The sequence below is a fragment of the Cucumis sativus genome, chromosome 4, assembly GCF_000004075.3.
Source record: "Cucumis sativus cultivar 9930 chromosome 4, Cucumber_9930_V3, whole genome shotgun sequence".
NCBI lineage: Eukaryota > Viridiplantae > Streptophyta > Magnoliopsida > Cucurbitales > Cucurbitaceae > Cucumis > Cucumis sativus.
In genome coordinates, this window is record NC_026658.2 from 21,105,823 (window position 1) to 21,116,112 (window position 10,290).

The 10,290-nt window shown below is 31.3% G+C and overlaps 1 protein-coding gene across 1 annotated transcript; it reads left to right on the plus strand.

Moving 5' to 3' along the window:
- Positions 1 to 1,445: 1,445 nt before the first annotated feature.
- On the plus strand, positions 1,446 to 4,570 carry LOC101203362 (60S ribosomal protein L35a-1). The gene is made up of 6 exons (XM_011655613.2): positions 1,446 to 1,639; positions 1,736 to 1,798; positions 1,890 to 1,925; positions 2,171 to 2,399; positions 2,492 to 2,534; positions 4,293 to 4,570. The coding sequence occupies exons 2-5, from the start codon at positions 1,767 to 1,769 to the stop codon at positions 2,531 to 2,533; spliced, it is 339 nt and encodes a 112-aa protein (XP_011653915.1). The 5' UTR covers positions 1,446 to 1,639; positions 1,736 to 1,766; the 3' UTR covers position 2,534; positions 4,293 to 4,570.
- Positions 4,571 to 10,290: the final 5,720 nt, after the last annotated feature.

The following is a 10,290-nucleotide window of genomic DNA, read 5'->3' on the forward strand; positions in this document are numbered from 1 at the left end:
AATCCATCTTGATCAATGATTTTGTATGCCCCATTTGTGAAAACTTCTTTGACGATGTAGAGTCTGTCCCATTTAAGTGTGAACTTATTTCTTTTATATCTCATCGTGATGATAGGTCTTCTTATTGCAAGCACTAGATTATCAGCTTGAAATGATTGGAGCTTTACATGTTTGGCAAAAGCTTTTGACATTCGGGCTTGATAACATTCTGGTGTTTGTTGAGCTTCTAGTCTATTTTCTTCAAGTGCTTCTAACTCTTAAAGGCATAATTTAACATTGCTTTTGGTAGTTAGCCCTTCTTAAATTTTCATTCTCAAGGATGAAATTTCTCTCTCTAGTGGGAGAACTACTTCTACTCCTTAAACTGAAGAATAGGGTGTAATACATGTAGGACTGCGATGTGTAGTTCGATAGGCCCATATTGCTTCCTCAATCTTTTCTTGTCAATCTCTTTTTGTCTTGGAGACCACCTTTTATAGAAGATTGCATAGAGTTTTGTTGAATGTCTCTGCCAATCCATTTGTTGTGACATTATAATAGAAGACTTGTACTATTTGAAGTTAAACTTCTCACACAACTTGTCCATTAGGGTGTTAGCAAATTGTCTTCCGTTATCAGTCACAATGCGATAAGGAATACCATATTAATAGATGATGTGTGCTCGAATAAATTTACGGTGTTTTCTTTTTTCGCTTCTCTTAGTGGCATAGCTTTAGCCCATCTAGAAAAATAATCAGTTCGTGCAAGGATGTAAGAGTGACCAGGTGATGACTTAGGTATGATAGGTCCAACCAGGTCGAGTCCCCAAGTTTCAAAAGTCCATGAATCTATTGTTGGATGAAAAGGCTCTAGTGGTTGATGTGTACAATTTGCATGGAATTGGTAGACTTCACAATGCTTCGCATAAATGCATTGAGTCATGGATGATAGTGGGCTAATATATATGAAAAAATGATTCAAATTGTGTGTATTTCTTTATGGAATTAGTTCATAACGTTTAATAGTTTTTTATGGTAATTTAACTGAAGTATAAAATTGTTAGTATATGACAAATTAAACACATTTTTGCATACAAATATTTATAAAGAGATAACCAAACATGTAAATGTTTAGATTTTAAACTCATTTTATAAAAGAAGTTTTTTAAAAAAACATTTTGTTTCATAGGTAATACAAACGCACCCTTAATCTTTAAACTTTAAGAAGTAAAAATTTAGTTATTCTACTTTAAAATTTGTAACGATTTAGTCTCTGTGTCGAAATTAGTGTGAAAATTTAACGCGATTTTCTTCGATCAACAATTTCTTTTAAAGTGTATTATAAAATAATAAAAATTGACCTCTAACTTTTTGAAGGATTATTTAATGTACTAAATATATATATATTTCTAACCATTTGCAATTTAACTTTGAAACTATAATAATTTTAAAACTATTTACAAAGAAATAGAAAAAAAAAACTATTTTCAAAGAGAATATTGAAAACAACGAAGTTAACCTAACAGAGAGAGAAACCCTAGAAGTGCTCTAAATCACCTTGACCCTCAAATCCCCATTATAAAAGCTTCCTCTTCTAATATCAGCCACCTTCTTCTTTGAACCGCAGCTCCATCTTCCTCACTTCAACCTCCAAGTCTAAGGTGATTATTCCTCTAACATTTCCTTGTTTTTCCCTTCTACATATTGTTTTCACTTAGACCTCCAATCTCAGTTCTATGTTTCTTTGTTCGAAATAGTCGTTTTTCAAAACCCTAGACTGCGACAGCCATGGTGAAGGGAAGGCAGGGAGAACGAATCAGGTCTATCTCCAAACCCTAAATCAACCATTATTTTATTTTATTTACATAATTCTTTTTTTATGGATCTGCTAATGTATTGTGTCTGTTTCAGACTCTACGTCAGAGGAACGGTTCTTGGATACAAGAGGTAATTGGTTTCCTTTAATAATGGAATATTGGGTTTTTTTTTTTTTTTTTTTTTTTTTGCAATGAAGACTACCTATCTGGGTTATAGTTAGGAAAACAGAAAATTATGAAAAGGGGTACATTTTAAGTTTATTTCGACGCTGAGAAAATAGATAAAACCGAAATTGAAATATGCGGTAGATTTTGTAATAAATTACTGAAGAATATAGTTCATGCGGGAGCTGAGAATTTGGAATTGATGTTTAGGTCGAAATCTAATCAGTATCCAAGAACATCCCTGATTCAAATTGAAGGAGTGAACACCAGGGAAGAGGTCGCGTGGTATGCTGGAAAGCGCTTGGCATACATTTACAAGGCCAAAGTGAAGCAAAATGGAACTCACTACCGATGCATTTGGGGCAAGGTTTCCAGGCCTCATGGTAACAGTGGCATTGTTCGAGCTAAGTTCAAGTCAAACTTGCCCCCAAAATCCATGGTAAAGTGGAATGACTAGATGTTTCTTACTATCTGTTTACTTGGGGTGAATTGGGATATGTTTTCTGATTGAATTGTTGGAAACTTTTGCAGGGTGACAAAATTAGGGTATTTATGTATCCCAGCAATATATGAGGTACACTACCCTTCTCCACCCTTTAGTTTTAGAAATTGTTAGTTGCCATTTCCCTTTAGACAAATCATCCATTCTGTTCATCTCAATCGTGTGGTTATAATAACTGCAGTACACTTGATATGGCACGGACTTTGTTAGTTTTCTTTTCTGATATTCAATTCTTGTTTTTTTATCTTTACTTAATGGTCTTGTGATGTAAAACATGCATATCAATTAGCATTTCATTTGCAATTATCTTTGTGCTTTTCTGTTCTTGGGTGCTGCTTTCTATCTTATTGTCTGTTGATTTGAGAATGATTATGTTGGATTGTTTTGTTTCTTCAATCTCTAATTAGAGTTTGATGGCAATCTGAAGTCTGAGAGACATGTTTATTTTTCTTACCACAGTACAGTGTTTTTTCAGAGCTACGGTACTGGGTTGTTTTGTGTTTCAAAGAAAAGTGTTTGTTTCAATCCATATTTTCCTTCCGTGTTTTAACTTCCATATTCTTATCTAACATTCTTTTTCATTAATGGTTTGGTCGTTCACAAAATGTCATTCTTATGTTAGTGTTTTTGGCTTATGCCTTTATTTCTTGTCCTCAATGCAACTTTTAGTTTTACATTTGGACCAATTCACAGATTTTGGTTTACACGATTTACATATCAGATGTCTGCAAGTACTTTTGGAACCCTGGTTCTAACTACTTCTTTTGATATAGAACACTCATGTCGATAAAATGGTTGTAGTTAGTTTTTGGAAGTTGAGTTGGTAATTGTTATGGGGAGAGTATTTAGGGGAGTTGGTGCAAATAACGAGCTGTGAAATATAAGTTAGCACAAACAATAAGGTAAGAAATATGAAATAACACGAATAACAAGGCAATAAATCTCTTCAATTGTTGGTCTACCAAAATGGTAATTACCCACCCACCTCAATTACATGTCCGTTGCCAGATGCCCTCATAGTGATTATGTTTATGGGGATTTCATATGAGCCACTAGAAGCCAAAATTGAGAGAAGTTGTATTGTGTCAGATATATATTTTTCTTTTGTTGTATTATTATTTTTATAGTGCTTTGTCTTTAGTTGATTGTTTAGGTTAAACTTCATAAGATGATGATTTTGTGTGTGCTGAATGTGATGGTTGTGATTTTCACATGAACTAACAAGATTTGACTATGAATTTCAGACTTCTTTTCTTCATTTATTGGTCTAACTTATCTATTGGGTATGTTGTATGATGATCATGTAATTGAAATTCATCTCATTGCATGCACCAAAAGTTTCATAAACTTCTTAGGTTATGCTTTTAATGTTTCATCCTTTGACACTTGATGTAAGTCTGAATCTTCTACCTAGTAGGCCTGGCTTTTTCTTGGTTGATTATTGTTTTATTCTTACCTCTCATTTTCTTAAAAATAAATATTTTTCAACGTCATCAATCAAGACTTTCCAAATTGTCATTCTTTGACCAGTGTTCATCCATGAACTAGGGTTTTGTTTCCTGCCAGGATTTCTAAATTTATTTGTTACTTTCAAGCAATCATTCTCAATGTCTTTGTTAAAAAGGTACTAGAACCTTGGTTTATTTAGATTAACGATTGAAGTTTTAAATTCGACCAATTCAAATTGGTATCATTTTCTGTCGTGAAATTGAATCAAATTAATGTTCTATCCCATTGGTATATTTGTCAATACTTGTAAAACGGGACGCTTTCATAATTTTTGGCAGTATGGTTTATGTATTTTTTAACCTATTTTATTATATCTTGCAGTTCCTCTGATCAGCTAGCTAGAGGTCAGGTTTCATTTCTTTGTTGACTTGGGGTGGATCCATATTTTTGATTTACGTCTTCCTATCGGACCCAATGTTTAGATGTTTTTGTTTTCATGTAAAACTTGAGTAAGTTTGGAATGTTCATTATGGAATATTACTTTCAATTTTGACGAAGTTTCATTTCACATCAAGGCTTTCTGCAAAGACATGCATGCAGAGCATCAATGGTGGTCGCTATACTTGCATTATTATGAAATGTTTATTTGCTGACCTAAATTCTTTATTTTATTATTTTGAAGGTTGATATTACTTGATACCATAGACTGTTAAACTTTTGATGCCACCATTCACGTTAAATTGAAAAATTATGTGGGTATAATCTCAATTGAGACCCTTTAGATATAATGCATGGTAACTTGTAATTATGGGCATGTTGGAAGGTTAGGTTGTTTGATGAGGTTTAAGAAAATAATGGAATGAAAGATGAAACAGAAAAGAAAAGTAATTAGCAATGGGCTATCTTAATGCCCTGCCCCCTGAAGCTAATAATATTAGTTTGGCAGATTGTTGCGCAATCAATTTCTTTGAAGTTCCACATTTATTTGAAGTGCAAAATGTAATTAGCACTTGCTGTTGTCACACACCAAAATGAGAGGTTTAGATAGTTATTAAATTCTTTGTAAACAAGAATATTTATAACAATCAAAACTACCAAAGGTGGCTACCATATTCAGCTTTGATGTTAGATTGTGAGGCAAGATTACATCCCGAAACAAAAATAATAATAACAAAATAGGGATCTCCGGAAGTAAACATTTTATCGTAAGGGTTGCTTATTAATGAATTGATTAAGATCGTTTTTCTTTAAAAACATGACAATGAAAATAATAATAATAAATAAGACCACTTTTGAATTTTTTACAGTAAGATTTACATGTTTGTTCATTATATAATGAGTATAACACCTAAATGACTTGAGTTTGGTTGGCCAACCCATATTTTTGGGTTGGTTGGGTTAGCAACCCGATAGTCCAAATTAAGTTTCCAACCCATCCTATAGTATATCTACACAGACAAAGCATAAGAAAAAACCAAAATAAGAAAAGTGAAAAGCCTTACACACGCATAGGATCACAGGCATGCCCAAAAGGAAAGGTGAAAAGTAAACCCAGAACTATTCCTCTATTAAGGATGAATTAAAAGCCTCTAATAGGAGTGAATTTTTAGATTAAAGAAATGAAAATGGTAGAACATATATAAACAAATGATTCTCTACCCTTCCCCCAATATATGCACATTTCCCATAAAAAGAAGGAAACCACGAGGAGACGGAATCAGAAATAAAATGAAATCAGAAAGATGATAAACCGGTTAGGATGGCCATCGAAATCGAAAGGAGAATCAGAGGGAGATAGAGGGAGACGAACCACGAGAAGGAGATGACGCAACACGGAACTGAGAAGAGGTGGAGACGAAGGCGTGGGACGAAGAGAAACTGAGATGTGAGAATTAAAGAGAGGAGGAGAACGGTGCGAGAAGAAAAACAAAAGTTAACCACCTAATTATTTATATTTTATTATATATATATATATATATATATTATATTAATTCGGGTTGGGTTGGGTTGAACTCAATTTTTCAACCCTCCAACTCGAAACCAATTCAATCTGAACAAATTCAAAATTTTTCAACCATATAATTAATATGAGCTAGGTAGTCCGGATTGTTGAGTTATTCAGGTTATTCTTACACCCCTAATATATATATTTCAAGTATGACTAACGTTTGGAGTATATTTTAGTCCATGAATAAATGTTGTTTCAAGAATTGCACAACAATTCATAAAGTTCTGCTTTTTAAATAGACTAGTATATTGTTCATAATTTTTTCATTGAATTATAGGTGGATATATTATATTCATAGGAAAGTACTATTCCATATTTAAAGTTTTGTTTCTAAATTAACATATTATATTTTTCATATTATTCGTTGAAGTCAGTCTAAAACTACAAATTCAACATACGTTACCATACAAAAAACTTGATATATACCGTATGTGAAACGAATATATTATAATCATTAACAACTAATTTTATTTGAAACGAATATATTGTAATCATTAACAACTAATTTTATTACACTATATATTAATGAATTAGATTAATTGGGTCTTCAGAGTATACCGAATTTTATATAGAATATTATTATAGTTGTTTATTAAATAATATGAGGTATATATATGCGAAACAATTAAATATATAAGTGTATATATGAGAAAGTACATAAAATATATATCTTACTATTATGTAAATTACTAAACATCTACAATTGTTATAATTATATTTGATACAAACATGATATATATTTGAAATTAATAACTAAACCAAATAATTGCACAAATATAACAATTTTACAATATATCACCTTCTATGCGAACTAAACTCAACACCTTAAGCACACATTTATCAATTTTTCTACCTAATACGGGTCTTTTGCAATCTCATATCAGTTCACACAGCAAGAATGGACCATCATAACACATAGGGCAAAAGTCATTCTATTTTAGTTTTACTAGGTTTGTGTATATCCTTAAGACTCAATCATTTCTCCCGTACAAGCAACCATAAGAGTACCAGAATATATGCACACACATATTTATATATGTACATACAATGCTTTAGGCATATCACATATTCAAAGAGATACCTTCAACATATTTTCTTCAAGAAGATCATTTACAAAGACAATCTTTTATTTGTATGGGTTATCACCATATGCATCTTTTAAATTATTTAGTTGTCATTTCTCATGCATGGTATGATCATTTTGTTTCTACACTACCAAGATTTTGCATTTTGGGATTATAAAACATAAGGGAAAAGACATATAATCCTAATCTTTTAAAGAAGCACATTTACAGATTCATTGATCAAGCCAAACTTTCAAAATTCTATTTACGAAGAATAACCACTCATAATCATAAGCCGCTAGCTTTTGCGTTTAGCCTTCCAACTCAAATTCCCCTTTTGTACTGCTTTCAGACCCTTGTCATGTTTTGGTTGATCTTGATTCCTTAAGGTTTCACAACTCTTCAAAATTTTATTCTAAGGGAAACTTATCGCCAGAAGAATAACCTCAAAATGACTGAAATTCCATTATTTATAGTCTTTTCCAAGTGGAGTTTGCCCATGTCGGAATGATTACTACTGTTGATGGCAGGAAGAGATCCAATACTAAAATGTCATGATTATTTCTATTATAATGACTTAGGTAACTTGATTTTAATCCTGAGCTAACTATGAACTCTTGTTCACACAAAATTATCCTTATATTTGCATAGATGAGGGTAGCTTAACAGGGCTGGCCCAACAGACCTCTCATTTCAGGGGTAAGACCGAGTGGATAGCTAGGGACATAGGGTACAAGACGAAATTCACTCCTACCCACTTCAAGGTTAGTAGATAGGTTGTTCTCTTCAGGACTAAATTCAGGTCTTGAACAAGAAACCTCATCCTCTCATTGACTCGAGAGGAATTAAGTTTATAAGTTGGACCTTAAATCAATTGTTCATTAATGGATCGCTAGAACATAAGGAGCAAAATGTAATCTCGAAAATAAAACGATAATTTTGACCCAATCAAGATTGCAAACAATCTATGAATGATTAACTTACTAATCATGGTTATTTCAGATGGAGACAAATATATTTATAGTGAGATGAGTGAAATTATGAAACTTTGGTGGAACAATCTGTTAGTTAACGAATGTTGATTAGCTCGTTCTAAAAGAGTTTAGTCAGTTAATCATAGATTGTTGGAGCCCATGATCTACATATCCATTAGATTCTCCTACTAACTCACATGGAACGGTATAATGGAATGATTCAAATTGTTCAAATTAGGTGAGGAATGACCATTTTGCCCTTTGACCAAAGTTAGTCAGAAAATCCAACATTTAGTTGGAAAATCCCAATAACTCTAGCGGGCTAGGTATTGTCGTTTGATGAAAACAAAAAGCCCGCTAGAGAAAGTGGATTATGTGTCGTTGGGTCAAGCCCTTGCATGAGATTTCATTATAAATATGGACTTTCATTTTCATGCAAAGAACTTTCAAATTTTTAAATGAATTAGGGTTGTTGAATTTAAATATAAAATAATTTCTCTCAAGCCCTAAAGTCCAATCTCACAAGAAATCCACTTTTCTTATTTTTCATATATTTCTCTCTCCTAGCTCCTTCATTTATCGTGTTTCACAACTAGGTTCAAAATCTGAAGATAGTAGATCAACTCTAGTAGTGGTTCAGATCAAGTAAGCATGAAGATTTTCAAGAAATCAGAGCTACAAAGGTTAACTTCCTTAAAACCTTAATTTAGTAATATATAGGTTATTACACGTTAATTAAGAGTAATTATGATAAAATTTTGATCTAGTTTTTGGGGCAGAAGTCTAAATTCGATCCAAGTGTATAATTTGAAATTTAGTGATCAAATCAAAATTAGATTTGAAACCTAGGGTCCAAAGAGATATTTTTGTATTCTTTGCTTTAAACATGCTCCTCTTCTAACTTGTCTTTTTCTTTTTATTGTCTTAAAATACTTTCTTATTTTATGTATATTTCAACTATACTTTCTACTTTCTATACTAACAATAAATACTTTATATTAGTTTTTATTACTAGCTTACGGTTGCCTAAAGTTGGTTGTTTTAAATATAATAAAATTATTGATAACATTTATAAATATAGCAAAAAAAAATTAATATGTACAGTGATAGACCAAGATAGATTTCTATCAATATCAACTCAAATAGACGTATATCAGTGTCTATCACTAAAGTGAAAAATGTCTATTTAGATCTATCACCAATAAAAAGTAAATGTTTGATATATTTGTAAATATTTTCAACAATTTTTAGTCATTTAAAACATATTTTCGTTTTTTTATTATTTATTAACATTTTTGCTATAAATTTTTTTAAAAAACATTTTATATAGTGTATTTTTTTTTAATTTATTATTATTTGACCATGAATTTGGAATGACTAAATTAGAGATTTCTAAAAAATGCATCACTAATATTTCAACCTTTTCTTTTCTTATTTGACTTTTAACACCTTTGCTCTCTTAAACATGCATGAACCTAAAGTTGTTCTCTTTCTTTTTCTTTTTTTTTCTTTTCTTCTTTTTCTGCCAATAAATACTCTTTTAACTTTTCTGTATTTCTATTCTAACATGTCTATGACTAAAGTTATTTTGTTTAGCACACCAAATTGTATGTGGTATTATAGCCTTTCTGTTGTAAAAAAAAAATAGCTCTAGTGTTGGAATAAAATCTAAAAGCAATAAATTTATATGGAATTTGGTGATTAAAGGCAAGTTTTGGAATAGAAGATCACATAAATGTTGTTAGCCTATCAATGTTTTTAATCATGCACTTTGATGCAAACCACATGGTTTGCTGTTGGGTAAAGACCCCCACTCTACACTTTACATTCCGTCATTTTCTTTAGTATAGCTTCAAACAAATAATCATTTAATTTAAAGTGATCGGAAAAGAAAAATACACTTCAACTTCACGTAATAGGAGTCGTGAATTTGAATACTATATATGATCTACAAAACATTGAGCTTTTGAATGTAGTTGTACTTAAAGGTTTAAGTGGAAGATAAACTTATCTCTGCCTAATTTAGAAAATGTAGTGACACCGTATTTATTATCGTAAATCTTTTTGCTTTTTTTTTTTTTTTGCAAACACCCCTAAAATAAATCAAAATTTCTATTTCTATATTTTGGTCTCTATCCTTTCATAAAGTAACCAATTTAGTCTCTTAATTTTCAATCTTGTAATTATTTAGACAAAATTATATAAAAATAAAATGTCCCTAAACTTTGTGGCTTGTGTCAAAAATACTCGTAAACTTTCAAAAGTTTCAAAAATGTCTTTAAACTTTCAAAAGGGTTTTAAAACACACTTACCGTTAGTTTTAGATGAAAATC